Source organism: Erpetoichthys calabaricus, chromosome 2 (assembly GCF_900747795.2).
Source record: "Erpetoichthys calabaricus chromosome 2, fErpCal1.3, whole genome shotgun sequence".
NCBI classification, from domain to species: Eukaryota; Metazoa; Chordata; class Cladistia; order Polypteriformes; family Polypteridae; genus Erpetoichthys; species Erpetoichthys calabaricus.
In genome coordinates, this window is record NC_041395.2 from 276,114,135 (window position 1) to 276,136,318 (window position 22,184).

A 22,184-nucleotide genomic window follows, 5' to 3' on the forward strand; every position below is an offset into this window, starting at 1 on the left:
GTGTTTTAATCCCGGACATTTTCCAAACATTAAATGTTGTGCTGGATTGAGATGGAACAAAAAGGTGATTATCATGTAAAGGTCCAATGGATAAGAGCTTCTCTGTCTTAAAGTGCTTCCTGCATTGGTTCTATATTCTGAGTGAGTGATGGACAATTGGAATATCAATATATTGACAATAATTTGTATTTACTGGGGCACAAAGCAGGGTATATAAAGAAATACAGCAAGATGTTATTTCTGTTTCAGACCGGGCTTGTGTATATTCAACAATTTGTGTTGATGTCAGTATGATCTCTAAATATGCGCTCCATTCTAATGCTTCCATTTGCAATGCTAACAATGCTAAGGCAGCTATGGTAGTTGGAATAGTTTGGCCATTTCAAGCACCATTATATTTTTACAGACTGATTACAAAAAAGGGCTTCAAATTTGTAAATGATATGCAATTAATTTCATTGTATTTGATAAACTCTTGTGCAATAGGCAAATATAAAAAAGAAAGGGAAACCAGAGAAACAGTAGCACTGCTTTGATGCTGGCAGCCGCCCGTTTACAAAACTGAACAGAAACCTGCTTATGCATGGTCTGAGGCTGCCATGAGAATGTGAATGGCATTACTCCAAGTTTAGTTTTCATATATCTCGATGTGGGCATGGAAACAGGCATACACAACATTTTTGTGCATATGCACTGTTTATACATGAGGCCCAAGTTTTTATAGCCTGTTTATTTGCCACCCAGTAATAAAAGTAAAAGTTAGGTAGAGCCATGTCCCCCTCTGCTTTAATTCATTGTAGAGTCTCCCTTTGGAAGCGTGGATGTTTCAAATTACAAATAAATGAGGTTATAATTGAATTTAATTTCTAAAGAATGATTTGTTCCTATATATGGGATGCTCTGAAAAAGATATTAAAGCTTGGGAAGGATGTTCATTTTGACAGTATTGATTCCCCCTCTAATGTGAGATGGAGGGTAGACCATCTGTTCACATCTTGTTTAATTTTTTCCATGCAGAGAACAAAACGTTGTTGAAAAAGATCTTTATATTTACTTTAAATGATTACACCTAGGTATTTGAACTGATCTGCTAAAATAAATGGGAAGGTGTCCAGTTCTAATACTAGAGAGTTCCCTGGAAAATGCACAGTTTTATTCAACTTAATTTTGAGTCTAGATATATTCTGATATTCTGCTAGTGCATTGAGGACTGCTGGTACAGAAATGTGTGGTTCTAATATAAACAATAACCATATCATCTGCATGTTAATCCTCTTTATCTCTGATACATTTAGAAAGTAAATGGTCAACGGCTCAATGGCAATTGCAAAGAGCAATGGTGATAGAGGGCATCCTTGTCGAGTACCATAGTTTGAAATAAAGTTGCTAATACAAACAAAGGCTTCTGGACTGGTGTAGAGTAGTTTGATCCATGCACATATGTTTGGGCCAAACCCAAATATGTGCAATGTGGTGAATAAGTAGTCCCATTCAACAATGTCAAATGCTTTTTCCAAAGATAATAAGATCTCTGGTGTGTTAGATTTTAGGGCGAGTATATTAAATTAAATAGACATTGAAGATTAGAAGCTAAGTGTCTGCCTTTAATCAATTCCGGTTTGGTCTTGTGATATTTCAGAGGGAAGCATTTTCTCAATTCTTGTAGAGAGAACTTTGGCGAGTATTTTAACATCATTATTCAGAAGTGAAATTGGTCTGCATGATGCACTTTGTAACAAGCCCTTAGTCTTCTTTGGAAAGATGGCAATTAATGTTGTCTCTAACTTCTATAAACGTTGCTAAAAGTAGTGAAGCTAACTTTTTGAAATTATTTTTATAAAATTCCACCAGGTATCCATCAGGGTCTACTTCTTACTCACTCCAGAGTGAGTTTATAGCATCAAGTAATTCTGAGTTTGTCAAAGGTTTATTCAGTTCCTCTGCACTAACAGTGTCTAGCTGTGGTATTTATAATGTGTCAAAAACTCATTAGATTGTGTCTTATCATCTTTAAAATAAGTAGAATTTTTTTTAATAAATGCATTTTAACATAAATATATCATGAGAAAGAAAATCTAACCATTATCAGTCCTACATAATTCAAGGCATGATCAAGCAGTTGAAACTTATCCTGACATGTCCAGCACAAGGTAGGATACAAACCTGGACAGGTTGCTTGCTCATTACGCAGGTATAATCATGTTAATCCCAAAAATCACTCACACTGGATCAATTTAGAGATGCCTATTAATTGATGTGTTTGGGATGCAGCAGAAAAACAGGAGTGCCCACAGAAAAACTCATACAAACAAGACAGAAACATGCAAACTTCATGTAGTGTTCAAGACTGGAAAGAATATTTAATTATTTAAAGGTATTTGAAACATGGTAATGATTAACATTCTGGATTATTCTGTCTAATAAACTGTATAAAATGGTGTTATATTATGGTTTTCCATCCTGTGATTTTAATGGATTCCACTAAAGAGTAAAGCTTGCAGATATCATCTTCACTTCAGAGACTAAAACTGTTCAAGTCTCCACCTGTTCATACACATCAAAGTCAGACGAATATAGTAAGTGAAATAACAGTCTCCGAGATTGAAGAAACAGAGTCACTGGAATATATGAAAAAAATCAATAATTTCTGCTTCTGAAATGTCTGGAAATAAATTATCAACAACTAACATAAATGCATCTTGTGAAATTTCACAACCAGAACCCAAAACACCATCAGTTAAAGAATTAGAGGAAATACTGCACAGTGGGAAAACATCATGTAACCATGCAGATGAAGTGTGGCCAGACCTATTTCTGGGAGATATGTAAGTACTGTACTGGGTAGTTTAATAACTTAGCATAGTGCAATTTTTTCCTAATTTATTTTTCCAAAAAAAAGCTCTCATATAGTTATTAAAACATATAACATATATAAAATGTGATGTATTGGAAGAAGAATGTATTTAATAAAGTTTGATTGAAAAATAGGAATGTTTTCATACATTAAAGCAAAAGTAAGCAGACTACTTTATATGAACTCATTGGTCAGGATAATAACATTTGTGTAAAGTTGAAAAAACATTTAAGTCTTGAATAATTCAAATCATTATTAGTTATTGGCTTTGCATTTATTTACAGTACATACAGTGCATTTATTGTGTCACATTTGGCACCACATTTAGAGTGTGTTTCTGCTTTTTCTTTGGTGTTCTTAACCAAGTCAGTAGTTTCAATTCGACTGTGACTAAAGTTAAAATTAACAGGTGGCTATTTATGAGCCAACTGTGGATTGGACAGACTCGTGTTCACTACAAATTGGTACTGTGGTGGGAACAGACTTCTTCTACTGTATAATGCTTACTCAATTTTACATTCCACTCTTTAGGAAAGTATGCACCTTCCTTAAACTCTTAAAACTTGAAAGATCCAACTATCCATTTATTTTCAAATTATATGACAACAGAGGGGGTGAGATTCAAAATTAATAAACATCCTTACTTTTCTAAGTATACTGGCTCCACCTATCAGCTCAAAAGGAGCCGAAGTCAACCTCAGCTGTGCCAGACACAAAGCAGAAACAAACACTGCAATGTATGCCAACTGGACAATTTAGGGTCCTCTGTGAAGCTATCCTGCATTTCTTTAGGATAGAGGAGGTAACTACAGCATCTGGAAAAAATCCACAATTAACATGAAAGGCCCCATATAAAGTCCACCTGACTGAGCTTGGATTTGAACCCAAGTCCCTGGAGCAGCAACACAACAGCACTAAACTGGTCATCACCAGGCTATAAAGTTTAATTTATGTAAATCAACCATTTATATCAATACTGAATTTAAATAGCATTTTATAATATCAATATATAACTATTAAAAAGCAATTAATAAAAATACTGTAATGAAAAGATTGCTCAATTTGTGCACTGACATCACATAAAAATGAAAGAAGACATTAATTACAAAGACAGAGGAGTTAAGTGACAAGAAATGTATCTTGGTCTAACTTCATTTTAATTTTTGCAGGTTTCTGGCCCATGACAGATACAGTCTTTGGAAAATGGGCATCACACATGTTTTGAATGCTGCACACGGTAAAATGTGCTGTAAAGGAAGCCATGACTTTTATGGTACTACAGTGGATTACTATGGCGTCCCAGCTGATGATCTGCAAAACTTTGATTTAAGCAAATATTTCTATTCTGCTTCTGAATTTATACATAAGGCTATGACTTCTTCAGGAGGTTAGCTATCTTTTATTTAAAGATTTCAGTGTATTTAAAACAGTATAGTTAATTTAGACATCTACTTAACTGCAAGGACAGGTGCTGCCATTACCCAATGAAACTGTGTGTATCCTTGTGCAATATTTTGACAAATGAGAACCATCCAACAAATACATATCTATTATAATAAATCAAAATTGTTTTTTGAAGAGGAATTGGTTATCTTTCCATTTTCCCAGACCTTTCCTTTTCAAAAAATACATTACAATGTATAAAACATAAAAATAAATTGCCCTGGAGAAAGAACAACAAGCTACCTTGTAATCATTATTTCAAGCAAACAGCTCCTTTCAGCCCAAAATCTACCACAAAGTAGTTAACCAGTCTCAGATAGAAATGCATGGCACTGTTAGTCCCTCAGAAGCAATTCATCTAACCATATGTTTTTGGACGGTGGGAACAACCTGGAGTCCCCAGAGGAAATCACATGTACAAAATAAGAAGTCCATGACAGGCATTAAATTTTGCATGATAATATTGAATGCCTTATAATTAGGATCAGATCAACAGACACTAGATTATTATGCTGCCCAATCTCTAATTTGATATCTAATTTCTCTTTGTTTGCTATTTACTGCACATATTTGTTATTCAAGCCACACACTTGAAATTCTGCACACATACTTTGTCAAAAAGTGGCAAGAAATAATATAGTGTGATCTACAGACAAAGAAACAGCACCATGCAGGTTGTGATAATGGTGTCTCACTCAGGCAAGTCCAGGAAAATTCAGTTAGTATGACATCATTTTAATAGACCAGATTTCAAGCTACACAGTGTGTTTCCTATGCATTACACTGTTAGACTACTTAAGAGCTATGGTCAGGTCAACACAGCAATAGCCACAGCTATATACCTAAGGCACAGTTTTTCCAAAGAGGAATAATTTTAAAATTAAATATTATTTTATGACTTATATACCAATAAAATAATGTCCTGGCAACATAATTCTATATTTATATGTTGTTTATTCCAGAATTGTCACATAATTCAAAACAGATTTTTTTTTAAACTGCTCATTTAGAGCTGTGTGTTGAAATGTTACAAAAATGTTGTTAAATCAAATGAAAGTGTAATAATGTAACTCACAGTCACATATGTTGTATCTCAATACCTAAAGATTTTACAAATAGTTTTATTTTGTGTATTGCCAATCTGTTATTCACAGAGGTAATAAAATATTTATTCTTCCACTGTCAAAGATGTTTTTAGGTGAACATCACATATTTTACATTTTACAATTGGGTCAAACTTTTGATTAGATTAAACAGACACCAAGCATGTATTCCTAAAAAAACAAAAAAGGTTATTTTTCAGTTCCATAAATAAATCAGGACACAAATGGATAATTACAAACAGTAAATAGTACCAAATCACAGTAACAGATTTACAGACACCCCCACCCCTTTTTTCATTTATGTATAAAAGGTTTTGATTTTTCTCATATTTTCCTGTGGAATCCTGAATCTCAGATAATAAAGAGATGTACGTTAATATTAACCAACACAACGCTGATCTACTGCAAATTCACACTTTCTTCTCACTTCACTCTGACTTCAAACTCTCCCAATACACATACAAATATCCAAATAACAAAAAACTGCAAAAACCAAGCCAGTGTTCCAAGAGTTGTCCTTTAAAAAAAATGAGGTATCTGCAATATATACCGTATATCTAAACAGAAAGCATTCTTGGGAATTTTGAAAGACCAAACGTTATCACTAAGCAGGAGTGCACTTGGATGATTCATGTGTATGGTTAATGTATGACAAACTCATTGGGTAAGCATTGCCAGTTTCTACTGTTCCCTTAGACGGATATATTAGACTACAATATAATGTGAGTATTTGAGTGCATCTTAGTGCAAAATGGTTATCTGATGTTGTAATGTCTGAATTACGGGTTTATTTACTTCTACAATGAAAACAGAATACTTATGTTAAAAACATTCTCTATATATTGTATGTGCTGACACAACAACTGGACTAGAGTATATTGAATTGGAGTGTAATCATAGATGCTTTAAAGCAAAGCAGACAGGCTGGATATAATTCATAAAATAATTTGTCAGTGTCTTTTGAAACCGAAGGCAGAAAACACAGCAAAATGCAATGAAGCCACAGTGCTTTAGGCATATTAGCAGTTTGTATTTCCTGCTATACTATTATTTAAAAGTTTGAAATCATGCAGAAATTTTAATTTGTTTGATAGAAACAAAGTACCATTCAATTAGCTTAAAATATAGCCAAGGCATCACTAATGTTGCAAATGACTATTACTGCTTGAAATGGCTGATATACAGTATAACTAATTATTCACAGCAAAGCATCATTTTCAGCAGACATTATTCCAGTGTCCTACGTGGAAAACTGTCAAAATCTCATTCTTAAGTAAGAAATCACATTTAAATGCTAATTGGTCATTAGAGAATCCTTTGTAATTGTGTTATTCGTTCAATAAAGCACAGGTAAATTGTCTTTCCAAGGTACTAGCATTCCTCAAATTCAATTCTGGGTTCAAAAATGGACAAAACTAAACAGCTTTTTCAATAAACACATTAGTTTATTGTTAATTTTCGCAATGTAGACTACTCCATGTGACAGATTACCAAGAAACTGAAGATTTCATATAAAAGCGTCCACTACCATCTTAAAAAAAAGCGTAAAAACTAGATCAAACCAAAATAGAAAATGAATTGGAAGGCCCAGATACGCAACTGCACAAAGACAGCTAAATTCCTGTGTGATTCTGAACTTTATAATTCTAATGTATACGGGGAAACATGATTAATAGAGACATGCTATGTGTTTTCTGTGAATCAGCCAAAGAAATTATTAGTTTTGCTGAAGAAAGCAGTGAAGTCGTCATTGGATGAACATTACACATAATCACCATTCTTTTGTTTTTGCTTGTTCACAGCCCTAAGCTACTACCTTCCAAAACCAGACAGATTCACTAGATGGTATTATTTATGCTTAAATGGCTTAAACCTGCTATTTTTTGTAAATCTACAAATAGAAAGTTATGTTTAAATAAGCTCTTTAATGATAAATATTCTCTGAATTTAAGTAGTTACTGCATTGATTAAAAAACACTTTGATACAATTCAATAAAAAACAAATGCTTTGATTACTCATGATAGTCTGCACAGGAAATATTTGTTGTTTCAGGAAAGTATGTTCTGCATTATGTCACTTAAAACTACATGGAAAATCTAAAGTTAATAGCAAATAAAAAACAAAATTATAGTGCAAAGCAAATTTTAATTATGGAATCAGATCTGTTAAAGAAAAGAGTGTTTTTTTTTTTTTTTTTTTTTACTTTTAAAGCTTATATTCACCATAAAATAATGAAGATGGTTGAGCTTTGTAACCTATCCTCAAAGTGAAAATATTTAATATATTTTGTGTTCTTATGTGTTAGAATCATTAGTGTACTAATCTGACAATAATGTTTTCATAGATAATTTAAATTTTCATCCATCACAGAAGCTTTTCATTTGTGCCATGTCAGTTCTGTTTTACATATGATCTACTTTAATTCTATCAGCTATTTACTTTTCTTCTAAGAAAAACAACTCTTCAGTTGTTTTTTTTTGTTTTGTGTATATATTTCTATATATATAACTGAAAAATATTTTTATCTTCAGCCAAACTTTTTGTGCACTGTGCTGTTGGGGTGAGCCGATCTGCTTCCCTAGTGTTGGCCTATCTCATGATTTACCATCAGTTTTCCTTAGTTGATGCTATTAAAAAAGTGAAAGAACACAGATGGATATTTCCAAATCGAGGATTTTTAAAGCAGCTACAAACATTGGACATGAAACTGCAAGAAGAAAGAAGTCATTTTTAAAAGTGAAACTAGTTTATTTTTTTGAATGCTTAAAAGTTTTAATATACCACCGTCTTCAGGTTTTTGTTCACTGTAGATTTCTAACTTCCACAAAGCCCATAAACCATAGCCCTGGAATAAACTGTTAGTTGCTCTAATGACATCCTTCACATCTTCTACAACTCTGTGATGGCCAGTATGATTTCTGATGCTATGGTGTGCTAGGCTGGTAACATCACTTCAAGAGAGGCCCAATGAATTAACAAGCTAATTAAAGTGGGCAAGCTCAGTTATAGGACACACTCTGGAGCCCCTGGAGATCATAGCAAAGAAAAGAATGAAAACAAAACTGAGTGTCATTATGAACAATGCTGCACATCCTCTCTGTGACACGTTAGCACTGAGGACGTACAGTCAACGAATTATTCAGCACAAGTGGGTCAAGAAACGCTCCTTAGTAACAATGGCAATACATCTCCATAACCATCACTGTGACTGGGACTACCAAATCAGAAGTTTTCTTTCTTTTTAATTTTCATGCTTTAAAATAATTGTGGTGTTCATTTAGACCAAAGTGTGTGTGTATGTTTATGTATTTATTTAATTACTTACTTATCTACCCACTTATGTATGTGTTTCTTTAAAGAGCTGTAAAAACTCAAATTCCCCAGGGGACAAATAAAGTTATGTCTGTCTTATACGAATTTCCACTGGAAAAAGTTAATATGAGAATATCCATGCAAATTATTTAAGCAATCATTATTGTCCACTCAAAAAACTTTACTTTTCTCTTAATGTTTACTTAGTGTCTTGTATCACCTAAGTCTAATCATCCAGGAGTTATGAAATTTGCTTTGATCTTTTGTTGATCAAATAGTTTGGTTTCTTTTTTAAATATTTTTTTTTCTATCAGGTTTAAGTGACTCGGATATTTTAAATAAGGCCTACAATAGTCTGCAACACCTTGTTTTTTAATGGCTTTGAAAGACCAATACTGTAATAACTTGTGAGCCACAAACCCAAACGGCCCATAAACATATTATTATTCTTTTTATTTAGGCTGCAATGGCTCACTGAGGCTCTTTGTTCATCTAGGCTACGGCACAGTTTTCAAGCAGTGCCACGTACTACTGAGTCACAACACAAACATGACTGGTGCACAAGTCAACTGCATTAATAAAAGCATTTAGTATTCAACAGAGTATTACTGAGCCACACACCTCACCTGCAAAAACTTTCTCAATCTGGACTGAGTATAAATGGACGGGAACGGGGGGAATATATAAAAAATGCTCATTGTATGTACCATTTTATATAACATATGAAGCAGAGTTTCTAAAACAGTTGCTTTATAAAATAAATGTGAAAATATCTAAGGAAAAAAAGGCAAACAAGGGAAGACCACTTTCAAACTTTTCTGGCACTACTACTCGACAGGGAGGGCATGTCTGAATTGAATTAAATTAAAATGGGGTAACCTGCTCAAAACACTCTATCTAAAGACGTTTATTTAAAATGACAAACTATTATGCATTTCCATTACATTAGATTTACTTTTAAAAGTGTTACAACTACACCAATTAATACGCACCATTTTACGGCTTTCGTTGACATATTATCTCTCCCCGTTATTCCATCATAAACTGCAAAGGATAGACGTTTAATTGCTAATACGATTTACAAAAAAAAGGGGGAAGATAAGAGATCATCTCCATGAAGCAAGCCCAAATCTGCGAGTGCTAACGCAAACCTCATTCGGCATCTTACTATAAAATTACCCACAATTCCCAACTATTGATTTGCATAATTTAGAATGCAGTCGTGCCAATACGTTTGGGAGGCGGGTTGCGAACTTGGAGCAATAGACGATGGGAAGTTGAACCCTAAAACCTGTAAGATTAAAAGTTACTGCTAACATTACATTTATGACCACAGAAATGTGCGTTACTGGTCGGCGGGGCCGAGTAATGCGACTTATTTTGAAATACTTCTGCCTCAAATACGGCAGCTCCCTGGAGATTACTGAAAGTCCGCGATCCTCGCCTACACGCTGTCATTGTCTATTCTGTAGGCTCGTGCCGAGTTTAATCTAATCCTGTTTACAGTATTACACTTTTCCAGATGAAGCAGCGCACCGCACATGTTACTGCGAAACTCTTTAACGGTAGGTAGTTATTGAATTTTATTGATCGAATATTAAACAACATTGAAAACTAATAGAAGCTGACAAGGCGGTCATTGTGTGTGTGCAGTGGCGAGTTTCTTGCGCCCTCCGTTACTGCGCCATGCTCACTTTAACCAAATCGAGTTTCCCCGTAAAGATAAGAAGTCTGCTCCCATACTTCATTGCCTCACCGTGTGGCGCGGCGAGTAGCATAGCTGTTTTGCAGACTCCGTGCCCTGCCGTTCATTGTCTGCGTGGAAATTTGCGTGATCTCTCCCTTTCGAACCGGTTTTAGATTAATTTGAAGATTTTGAAATTGTTTAGTTTGGATGCATGGTAGAGTTGGTCTGTCACTCAGTCTGGGGTTGGTAATTCCTGTGGCTCATACTGGCGGGTTCAAGCTCCCACTTGTTTCTAAATTGGATTTAAACACGTTCATAAATGTGATATTATCTAATATATATATAGAGAGAGAGAGAGAGAGAGATGCTTCAGCTGTTTGATGGGATATGTGGATAATGGTAAGATTCAAAACTACATGATTTATATTAACCCATCCGTTGTCTGTGTCCTGTATAGTGAATTCCATTTAGACTGGTGGTCCTCAAGTTTGGTCCTGAAGCAATTGCAGCTCAACATTTTGTGCTTCATTTTCATTACTTCACTTAAGATTCTGAAACCCTTTACTGCTTCTTTGAAAGAGCTGTGATCACTGTTTTTAATTGCTTGTTTTCTTCACCAGCTGCTAAACACTAATAAGATGCCAATTAAATAAGTTCATTTATCAACAACGGTCAGTTTGAACATTAATTAACCTGCAGCAATTGTGGCCCCCAGGACCAAACTTGCCAACTCTTAATATAAACCATGCATTTCCAAATCAGGGATACATTCATGTTTTGTAGTATATTCTTGGGTCCTTGTAGATTGTCAACCACATATGTTGTTATAAATGTGCAGTTATTTGCTTTGCTGTCTTAAGGGAATGTCATTCACCAGTCCATGCTTTAAACTAAACTGAATCTTTAGTCCAATACAAATCTAAACCTGTTTTGATGTGTGGCCCTTTGCAGTGATTAATGCATTTAAAATTGGGTTACATTAAAATAATTAGATTAAAATATTATACACTTCTATGTTAGATACTGTTGAACTGAAAAAGAGTTGAGTACTTATTTCTGTCTTAGCCTAGTTATATAATAGTATAGGTCCCGCTTGCTCGATTTATTTTTTTTTAATCTTGTTCCCAGTTGTTTTGCTACTTGCAAATTCTAATATTTCTGGTATGTGTTATAGCTTGATTTTTGTAAAGGATTTTGTGGAATAAATAATGTTTTAAATAATTGGTAGTAGATTTGGAGCATTAAATGTATATTAATGGTCAGTTATAAGGTAAACTATTACATGAGTAGGTGCCATGTTAATGGGTAGAAGTCATGTACAACTGGTTGTGTAAGGGCAGCACTGCAGGAGTGAAAATAATTATGTTTGGTATGGTTGGAATCATTTAGCATGATAAACGCTTTATTATATATTATAGCAGCATTTGATGTAGTGCTTTAAGATGTATGGTAAGTCTGATTCTGTGATATTGTTTTGGAGAAGGTCCTTGCTGGGGACCACAGGATGGAGTGGAGATTGTGTTTTATCCATGGCTCCCAGTGCACCATCAGTCCAATGCCTTTACATTAGTCACAATGAAAGTACACTTTTTCGTAATCTTTAGCCACAGCTACAACATTAATACACAATAATATGGAAATGTGTCTTTAAAAAGGTCAATGTATTATAGTCCAAATCTTAACATGTAGAAACCTACACATCAAAGCACTACAACTTATGTAAAATAAAGTAACATTAGTTAAGAGTTACCTTGGCTCAGAGCCCATGAAAAATGATGATGTAACAACAAGTTAACAGTACATGCACATTTCAACGGAAGACCGCAGAAAGATGCTCATTTATAAATGTGACTCGAAAAATGGTTTAATAACTTAATGTGGCTATTTTGAAGCGGATGGAGCATTTTTTGTGAGGAAAATGAAGAAAGCCTTTGGCAGATCAAGTAAAGCTTTACATAGCGGAAAGCAGGATGGGATGGGGCGGCTGACAATCTAACCATGCAAATGAATAGAACATTAGACGGGCGAGTATGAATTCCTAATGCCGACCTTGTCTGTCCACACCCCCCTGAATCTGTACACACCCCTCTGTTCCCACCTCAAGTTCCATTTCCACCCTGTCCCGTGTCCAGAAGGGAGGCCTGCTTGTTGTTTTTTTTTGAGTATTCACTGAATGATCTTTCAGTCCTGTTTGATTTTGTTGAGATACTTTGATGAGATCCTACCAGTGACATACTTCATTTAATGTAGCTATAAAATGCGAGGGCTCTGAAGGCAGACAAGGAGGCGTTTGTTAGAGGAATCCATGAGCAAGTGACACACCATCAGTTGTCTAGTGACTCATGTCCTGTTTACAAAACAAGCGAAGCATTCGATTTTCGTAAAGCGTTCAATTCAGTTGGTCAAGTTGCCATGTGGAACATCCTGAGACTTTGCGGGATCCCCTTAAAGTTGCTAGATATCATGGGGAGTGTTCTTGCTCCTACTCTGTTCAATGCTTATCTGGGCTGGGTGTTGGGCAAGGTCATGGGGTCTAGCAGCTTTGGGGCATCTGTTGGTGAAGAAAGTTTCACTGACCTTGACTTTACTGAAAATGCTGTGATCTTCGTGGAGTCAATGGAGGCTCTGATCGGGGCTCTCGAGACACTGAGCAAGGAGTCTGAGTGTCTGGGGTTGCAAGTGCCCTGGATAAAAGTCAAGATCCAGGCCTTTAATGACCTCTTGGGCACAGCCATCAGCAGTGTGTCTGTCTGTAGAGATCGTGTCGACCTTGTTGAGAGGTTTACTTACCTTGTGACATTTATGTCTCTGGTGACTCTTCCTATGAAGTCAGTAGATGGATTGGGAGAGCATAGGGTGACAAGATGTCACTGGAAAGCGGTGTATGGCACTCCCGATATCTATGCAAAAGGATGAAGATCCAAGTCCTTAGAGTCCTGGTGCTTCCTTGTCTTGCTGTATGGTTACAAGACATGGATGCTATCCAGTGACCTGAGATGAAGACTGGACTCCTTCGGTACTGTGTCTTGACTTTGTGTCAAAAGAGCAATTGCTCACTGAGTCCCGAATGAGTCACATTACCTGCATTGTGAGGGAGCATCTGTTATGGCACTATGGCCATGTGTAGCGATTCCCCGAGGGTGATCTGGCTTGCAGGATCCTCATTGTTGAGGACCTGAGTGGCTGGACTAGGTCAAGGTGACGCCCAGGTAACAACTGGCTGCAGCAGATAGAGGGTCATTTCCGAAGGGTGGGACTGGACTGTGTGTCTGGCTGGGGGTTTGCCAACCAGGATCCCGAGCTGTTTCATCATGTGGTGGGTGTGGCAATGCGCTGTGTAGCAGTGCATGCTCCCCGACCCGATCTGACCTGAACCTGACCAATGAAATGTTGTCTTACTCATCACTTATTTCCTCAGTGTCACAGACAAGAAGTGTTGGTCACTAGACCTGCAGCACATAGTTACAGACTTGTAATGCTAAGATCATATTGTTCATTAAGAACAATTGCCATCTTGTGTGACCTCTTGGGAGTGCCTGAGAGAGACCCCATAACTCTTCAATGGCTTCATAGGCATCTGTTGTGCAATGTCACCTGGATCCAGTAGAGGGAGCTGTCATCCGATGCCCTTGTAGCCAAACAAAGACACCAGTTACCCAGTAATAAAACCTGTGAGGGTTTGAAAGTCACCTTATTCTATAGGAAGAATAAGTCAGGAGGAAAGTCAAAGAAAAGTCTTATTAGGGATAGAAGAGAGACTGTGGATGAGGGCGTGGAAAACAGAGAAAAAAATATGACAAAGAAACTGCATTGTTATTATATGAGAAGGTTTAGATGAGCCCAGTTGGGCATCACCATTGTTGACAGATATGTGCCCTTAGAATTTATTCCATGTGTGGAAAGATACAATAAGGGTATACAAAAGTGTTAACTGATTTAAATCCTGCCATGAATGTTTGTAATTTCAGTGTCTGAATGATTTTTAAAACCTTAAATTTAAATAGACAAGCATTTAGTAGTGCAGATCCAAAATACATTAAAGTATACTTAATATTGAGTAATATAATTTATTTATTCATTTTTACAGTATACACTTAAGATGCACATGTTATGTTACTACATAACACCACAGTATTATGTCAGTTTACATTAGTGTAATCACAGTCATCATTGAAACATTCAGGCAGAAATTACTCCAGCTTTTATCCTTTTTTTATTTAGGCTCACCACAAAGCAAGGACTTGAGTGGCCCAATTTCAATAGCTAAAATTGGTGAATCACATGGTGAAATGCAAACTGTACTGTTATAAAATAATATTGAAATTTCATAATCTAAATTATATTCTTATGGTAACTTTCTTTACTGCTTGTTCATGTGCAGTATAGATAGTGTATATTTTGTTCAATGTAACATTTCTTTTTCCAGGCAGCCAGGCAGGCAAGATTCACAATCCTTTTGATGTCAGAGTGTTCTAAATTGAGCTGAAGGTTCGGACACCTGTTCAGATGTGTCACAGACTCAGAGAAACATTGCAAACAGTCATTCAGAACAAACACCAGCCTTTGCCTACGAGTGCGTAATTTAGATATAAATGTCATCCTCACGAGAATCGGGAATCAAATCTGTCTCTCTCAGGGAGCTGGAAAATATTATGGACAATTGCAAATTGGACCTGACCCAGATAGATGAAGTGTGGCCCAACCTTTACATAGGAGATCTGTAAGTGTTTTATTTTAATCGGTTACAATAGAGTTTGAATTTGGATCGTGTAATCCAGTGCCAAGTGTTGCATGGTAATATCATTCGGCACTTATATTACTTCTGACATTTTTAATTATTTCTTCTAACTTCTTCTTTTATCTTCTTATGTGTTTGTTTGGTAAAGTTCTAAGGTAACATGTTAAGTTTTTTTTGTGTTACCAGTGATTTGCCTGAATGTGTAGGACTTGGATGTAATTAGGCTGAAGTTTGCTTTTAAATCCATTGCTGATAATTTAAATGCATTAGGCAATAGTTGAAATGTATCATTTTTTAAAACCAATCAAGAAACTAGTTTTGTGGGTGATTCATGGCTAAAAGTAACAAGGAACTTAATAGAAAATGTGTTCACAGCTTTCTGATTGGAGAAGAAGTTATGTAACTTAAGTTTGTGAAGACAAATTAATTTCTGTTTTCCTTTTATAATAAAAAAGAGTATCATTTAAATGTCAAGGTTGTCTTTTAGATGTAATTGAAAACTATTACCTATAATGTGCAATTCTTTTCTTTTTTTCTGCAACAGAACAATAGCTCAGAATAGAGGTATGTTACAGAAAATGGGCATCACTCATGTTTTAAATGCTGCCCATTCTAAACAAGGCAGCATAGGAGACCAGATGTTCTATGGAAAGAACATAACATACAAAGGAATAGCCGCTGAGGATTCCTTAGACTTTGATCTAAGTGAACACTTCAAAGAGGCTGCACATTTTGTTAATAAAGCTCTCAAAAAGAAAGATGGTAAGCACTTTTATTTGCCCTTCAGAGCTTTTCATTTTACTTTAGGAAGGTTATTGAAAGATGGCTTCATCACTAAACTATTTATTATATAGTTTAATGTAGTAAAATTATTTTTTTCTTAATCATCCAAGCATTGCTAATTGTTAACACGTTTCATAAGATCCACATATGTATACAAAATGACAATCATGCAAGCAACAATACTGAAGCTGATAAATTGCTTATTGTACATTCTAATCAGCTGTTCTTTCTTTCAGGAAAGGTCTTGGTCCATTGTATTATGGGAGTAAGCAGATCAGCGACCTTGGTGTTAGCCTATCTAATGTTGTATCAACATCTTTCACTCTGTGATGCTGTACAAAAAGTTATTCAAAGAAGACCAATTTGTCCAAATAAGAATTTTCTAAAACAGCTTCTTGATCTGGATAATCATTTGCAGGGCAAAAGGAAAATTTGCAGACTACTTTAGCAAATAAAAATAAAGTAGTCTTCAATTGGCTACTTGTTGATATCTGTACATACATTATATGCGGTTATACAATTTGTAGAATTGTCCGTGCCCAGAACAAAATAGGAAATAAATGTTGGAGGCGTTAAAATCCAAAGGAAGCAAAAATCTTTGTACCTCTTGGATTAAATCTTGTCAAAAAAAATCTGTACCAAGTACAGTGAAGTAAAATAAGTACACACAGTGTGGACACTTGTGAGTGATCTCTTCAGAACTCTCATAATTCTCTGCCTCCTTGTCATGATACATTAGTTACTGAGCTACAGGTTCCTGCCTTCATCTTCTATGAATTTTTTGTTTCTTTCCATTGTGTATTCAAATTCAAAAATATTTAAGAATGCAGAAACTAAAAAAAAAAAATTCTGTTTTATGAACTGTCAGTAAAAGCTCTCACTGTTCTTTGCTACAAACAGACTAGTAGTACTCATGGGCAGACCATCCTATATCTGCTCATATTACGCTTCTCAAACAACCAAATCTGCTAAGGATAGCTGCCATTTCACAACATTAACATAAACTTGTGAATTCCTTTGAATCCTGCAACCACTGTTAGTTCCAGCTCCCTCTAAGGCTTCAGAACATGCCATTAACACAGAGTTAGTCGTGAACTCTGGTGCCATCTTGACTGACAGCTGCAGTTAGCAGTGGTGGTATTGGGAACTTCCAGGTCTGCTTAAGAGGCAGAGAGAGCTATGAATGACAAATGAAAGAGTGGCCTTTTCCAGTCCACAGTACTGAAGCAGCTGTCAAATGGCAGGATTTTTTTTTTTTTTTAAGTAGCACAGATTTTGAGAGCATACTGGTGCTAACCTCTCCTGTTTCTCTACAATATGAATCACCAACATACAGCCATGCCACACAGACATGCGTCCTGCTAGTTGTGCTGCTCTATCTACTGGGGCACACAGCCAGACACAAGTCAGTGGTATTTTATTTATATTTATATATAATAAAAACGTAATATACATACATACTAGGGGGACCAAACCCCCCCTAAAATCTGTAAATGTACAAAAGAAAAATTATTATTTATTGGAGTCAAAATCATGAAATTCTATAAATATGTAAAAAAAAAAATATTTAACGGAGTAAAAATCACGAAATGAGAATAAAATATTTACTCTCTTACCAATTGGAGTATTCCCGTTAAACTGAAGTCCACTATGCTTGATGAGTATTTATAAGAGACTAAATAAACGATCCATTTGTTTTAACTGACATTCTTATAGATAAGAATTTTTTTTTTTTTAAAAATGACTCGTTTAAATAACAGGAAAAATCACGTGAAAACTAAAGTGGTATGCAATGGATCAACGTAACTCGACCTTCAGCTAACTAACACCTAAATACAAACATTGGTGTTATGAATAGATCTTTTTTTTTTTTTTTAATAGTTTGTTCCTGTGAAAGAAAGTTTACTCAAAAATAAAAACCATGACTTTGTTGATACTAAAAAACACAACTTTTATATTTTAGTTTATAATTTAGTAGTAGTAGGGTGTTGTACCGTGTTAGCCATTATGAATGTAGAGAAAAGCCAAGCAAAATGACACCTTTTATTGGCTAACTAGAAAGATTACAATATGCAAGCTTTCGAGGCAACTCAGGCCCCTTCTTCAGGCAAGATGTAATCAAATCAGATCAGATTACATCTTGCCTGAAGAAGGGGCCTGAGTTGCCTCGAAAGCTTGCATATTGTAATCTTTCTAGTTAGCCAATAAAAGGTGTCATTTTGCTTGGCTTTTCTCTAAGTTTATAATTTAAAAACGGAATAAGAATCTGAAAATCTAATAACATCACATTAAAGTTGATAAATTCTGAAAAGAATGATACCAAAGATATACACACAGGTTTTAAAATAAGCCCGATTTACAGTGTGACAAAAAAGTGACATAAAATCGTTGCACTTTTAGGCTTAGGATTTTATATATATAATATAATATAATAATATACTCCTAAGCAAATGCCAACACTTCTGTAATGCCGAAAAAGAAATTTGTAATTATTCCAAAATACTTCTAGAAATGTTCATTTAGATGGGTTACTTTATCACACTGCACTTACAAATTGAAATCAGAGTGCTATTTGTTGGGTTCCCGCACATGCTTTTCGTACCTACTTGTGGAATCCTAATTCCACTTTCTGTAATGAGAGCTCAGAAGGGGACTGTAGCCTGCCCCTCAGTCCACATACAGTGCACATCTGCTTTGGGCTGTGATAAGAAACAGAAACCCAACAGGCACAAATCTCAAACATTACAGAGTGCCTTAAAATCAAAAATGCTTGTTGTACTTTTCCTTCAGAATTATCATGATTTCCTTCAGAATTATCATGATTCATTTCATATTTGAATTTCTTATCGATTGTCTTCATTATAAAAGAGCTGCTTAAGTCAAACTGTATACCGTGAGAAGCACAATAATTAACATATGATGACGGCAAACTGTGCAGAGTGGGGAGAAAAGGTTATTATAGAAGGAACTGCACAGGGCAGCGTGAGCCAGAAGGCATCCAGAGATTACTGTCCTTCCCTTGGCAAATGAACACTCACGTGTTTCTGTTCTGTGTTTGCTCTGTGACTTGAGTGTAACACAGTAGTGTAGCTGAGCAACATCTCCATCTGCCTCCAGAGAGTAATATCTGAAGAGCACATTTGGGATGAGCAGGTACTGCAGAGTCAAACTGAGATATAGTCTGACGTTTATTATCTGGAATCCGATGAATGGGTTTGATCAAGCACTATTCTGTAAATTTCTAGATTTCTCATTTAATGTAATATTCCTGAAAGAAACTGCACATAACAAAATTACAGTGCCATGGTAGAGGCTGGAAAACCTAACTTTTTCATTATAGCATCTTATCTTCCCTGTGCCAGCTTTAGACTGTATAATGAGTAAAAAAAGTTATTTGTATTTTCTACAGCTAACTTGCTCTTTCATATTGCTTCAACACAACTGACATTATATCACCAGAATTGTCCTCGTTTATATTCTTGATTCATTCCTTCATAAGATTGCAACATTTTAAAGGTAGGCCATTTAGAAAAAGTATGTGGAAAAATACTTTAGATTATATGTTAATTACTTTAAAATGTGTCTGTCTATATTTGAGACTCACTGAAGATTATTTTGTTTGCACAGTGTACTAAAGGTAAAAACGTATTGTCAAGTATTTTATTGTTTGTGTCTGATTATTTATTTTGTTGCATCTGGTCACTTGTCTATTAAGTTATATTTAACAAACATTTTTGTTACTATTGAAACTAATAGCTGCTCTTTTTAAAACACATTGGCACCTTACTGTAAATCTAAATTTGTAAGTAATATTGTTACTGATATTTCTGAATTGTAAATTACTGTTGTATAACTTGATAGAAGCAAATTATAAATAATCATTTTTAATCATATGTTGGCCCTGCTGTCTTTTTTAGCTGTCAAGTGTTGTTTTCTTCTTTAGATGACTGGGGGGGTATTTTTCGTACGTGAATTACTCGTTTAGCCGAATGTAATTGTTGATGATTTGGCGTGATCCTGGATCTGTCGGTTTTTCGAAACTCTTGCTGGAAGTGTTGTCATAGCAACATATCCTAATCCTCAAACCTGCTTGGAGAAGGTTTGTTCTATGTAAATAAGGATTAGCTCACACACTTAATCAGTGTCCGTGCGTGGAATTCATTCAGTCATGACTTCGCCGTTCATTAATGAGTGACCAATTGATATTGGTACACAAATTATAAGAAGAGAATTTCATATAGAGAGGGTTTTGTGCGATCGGCAAGATCCTTTATTGCTCCCGGAGGAAATTCTTTTCAAAAGATACCACTTTAGCCGAGGGGGAATATTGTACGTCAAAAATTTATTAGGACCTCATATTCGAAGTCAAACTCTGCGAAGTCGGGCTCTCACAACCACACAGACAGAGGTAGAGATTGCTTGACCACCAACGGTGCAACTAAAAGTTCGCAGGCCCACCATGTAACACATCTGTTGCCCAATGGTTGATGCAGGGAACATTTAAAACTGGCCCCTGACCTCGCCTTGATCTCTTTTTCCTGTCTACTCTACTCTAGTACAAGCTGGCTCCAGCCACTTAACCTACCTGACAAGGCAGCCTATTCATTCTTTTCCACTGAAGAAGAGGGCTAATGCCTGATTGCTGTTTTGTGTGTGTTGAAATGGCAGCTGCTGTGTGAATAAAAACCTGCTTCTGTTTTCACTGCAATAAAGCTAATTTTCTTGGAAACCTGGACTCGCCTCCTTCTCTCGAGTGGCGTACACATCACAAGTAGTACCAGAAGTGGGGTCTCCCACAGATGGATCCTCCAACAGCCACAAAATGTTCCTCTTCAACTAGAACCTGATGAGGCCCTTGCAGGCACATTTGCTCTTTCCCGGCCCAGAGATGTGCTCATGAAGATGGCTCCTTTGGACGACCTGGAGTGTTTCCTATTCTGTTTTGAACACACAGCCACACTGATGCACTTGGACTGATTAGGCTAGGCGGTTATCTAGGCCCCTTTTTTGACTGGGGAGGCCCTGCAGGTCTTGTGAAATCTTAATCTTGAGAGACTTGATGATTATGATTTCCTGAAGCAGAAAATCCTCCTCCTTACGGCTCTGAGCCCCTTTGCCAAGGGGCATAAGTTTCAGTTGTGGCAAATCGATCCAGACCGCCCTATAGAGGGGCAGGTGCAGAACTTAGTAGGCCTTATTCAAAGCCGTTTCCGAGGAGATACCTTCAAGTGCATTGTGGAAAAGCTCGCCGTTGACAAAGTTTTAATCTTTGAGATGAGATGCTCCAAAGCAAAGCCCACTCGTTGCTGGATCTGCCCCGCAGACTGGAAGGTGCCCAAGCCACATGGAGACAGAAGGGCTATCATAGCTTGGCACCGATTTTGGACCAATCATTTAATCCCTGCCAGATGGTCAATGGGCCTGGCTACGTCTTACTCTCGCTTCTTGTCGAAGCAACACTTGTCACCATTCCCTGCCATGGCCCAACCAGTTCAACCCTAGCTTCTAGAGTCGCTGAGGCCACAGTGGGAAGTCTGGGACACACAGACTGGCCCCACGGGTAGAAGGCACTATCATAGCAACTCCACAGCGGTGACAGTGCAGGTGCAACCAGGACACCTAGCTTGGGAGGGCTGCCTGTTGCCTACACAGTCCATGGAGATCGGATTGGTCAAGGTATGCTGTTCTCAGGTTGCTCCCAAAGTCCTGAAGAAAGACAATTTTAAGGTCTCAGTCAAGTTGGCTAGATGCGAGGTTCTTGCCCTGTTGGACTCTGGTAATGACCTCTATGTAGTCCACAGTGACTTGCTTTGGCAAATCCCTTGTACAAGCACAGAACGGGTGAATATTCACTGTGTTCTGTGGAAGTTAAAGAGTATGAGACTGTCTTACTTTAAAGTTTGGACTGTTGTATCAGACACTTTACCCTGCCTTCTCCCTGCATGTCCTAGCTACCTCCATAGCACCTCTTTGTCCAGTGAGGAAGTGGACGGTCCCTCAGCTGAATTTCTGGGATAGCTGAAGGGCTCCTCACAACAGACATTGCCACCTTCAACCTCCCCAGATGAGGCAGCAGCTTCAGGCTCTCGGGAAACACTGGCTGGGGAGGAAGGGGCAGCTGCATCGGGCTCTGGGGATGTGGGGGCTGGCAAACCTGCTGTATTGGGCTCTAGGGATGTTGGGGCTAGTACAGGGGTAGGCAACGTCGGTCCTGGTGAGCCGCAGTATGTGCAGGTTTTTGTTCCAACCCAGTTCCTTAACGA

General features: G+C 36.7%; 3 protein-coding genes across 6 annotated transcripts in view; 2 read left to right on the top strand and 1 right to left on the bottom strand.

Moving 5' to 3' along the window:
- The window catches only part of samd8 (sterile alpha motif domain containing 8), a 197,642-nt gene that overhangs the window by 83,663 nt on the left and 91,795 nt on the right, over positions 1-22,184 (bottom strand). The window contains exon 1 of one of the 3 annotated variants that reach the window (XM_028795559.2): positions 9,706-9,804. The exons of 1 other annotated variant lie outside the window; for it this stretch is intronic. In XM_028795559.2, coding sequence (XP_028651392.1) covers positions 9,706-9,728 — 23 coding nt within the window. In that variant the 5' untranslated portion in view covers positions 9,729-9,804. Of the gene's footprint in view, positions 1-9,705; positions 9,805-22,184 lie in introns of those variants that run through there. One more of the 3 variants, XM_028795565.2, reaches the window with a different exon arrangement.
- si:ch211-223p8.8 (dual specificity protein phosphatase 13A family protein) lies at positions 2,587-8,236 on the top strand. Its single transcript, XM_028796160.2, has 3 exons — positions 2,587-2,825; positions 4,024-4,241; positions 7,933-8,236. The coding sequence occupies exons 1-3, from the start codon at positions 2,659-2,661 to the stop codon at positions 8,133-8,135; spliced, it is 588 nt and encodes a 195-aa protein (XP_028651993.2). The 5' UTR covers positions 2,587-2,658; the 3' UTR covers positions 8,136-8,236.
- zgc:153981 (dual specificity protein phosphatase family protein) lies at positions 9,919-17,367 on the top strand. Of its 2 annotated transcripts, none has more exons than XM_028795572.2 (4): positions 9,919-10,006; positions 14,827-15,120; positions 15,683-15,900; positions 16,158-17,367. In XM_028795572.2, the coding sequence occupies exons 2-4, from the start codon at positions 14,993-14,995 to the stop codon at positions 16,367-16,369; spliced, it is 558 nt and encodes a 185-aa protein (XP_028651405.1). In that variant the 5' UTR covers positions 9,919-10,006; positions 14,827-14,992; the 3' UTR covers positions 16,370-17,367. The 2 variants fall into 2 exon arrangements, with proteins under 2 accessions (XP_028651405.1, XP_028651404.1); XM_028795571.2 differs by having other exon boundaries at positions 9,920-10,278.

Excerpts from the sequence above, each read along its gene's own strand:
- zgc:153981 (XM_028795572.2), top strand. The coding sequence starts at position 14,993 with ATGTCATCCTCACGAGAATCGGGAATCAAATCTGTCTCTCTCAGGGAG. Across the intron at positions 15,121-15,682 it reads AACCTTTACATAGGAGATCT|AACAATAGCTCAGAATAGAG; the intron begins GTAAGTGTTTTA and ends TTTCTGCAACAG. Across the intron at positions 15,901-16,157 it reads AGCTCTCAAAAAGAAAGATG|GAAAGGTCTTGGTCCATTGT; the intron begins GTAAGCACTTTT and ends TCTTTCTTTCAG.
- si:ch211-223p8.8 (XM_028796160.2), top strand. The coding sequence starts at position 2,659 with ATGTCTGGAAATAAATTATCAACAACTAACATAAATGCATCTTGTGAA. Across the intron at positions 2,826-4,023 it reads GACCTATTTCTGGGAGATAT|GTTTCTGGCCCATGACAGAT; the intron begins GTAAGTACTGTA and ends TAATTTTTGCAG. Across the intron at positions 4,242-7,932 it reads GGCTATGACTTCTTCAGGAG|CCAAACTTTTTGTGCACTGT; the intron begins GTTAGCTATCTT and ends TTTTATCTTCAG.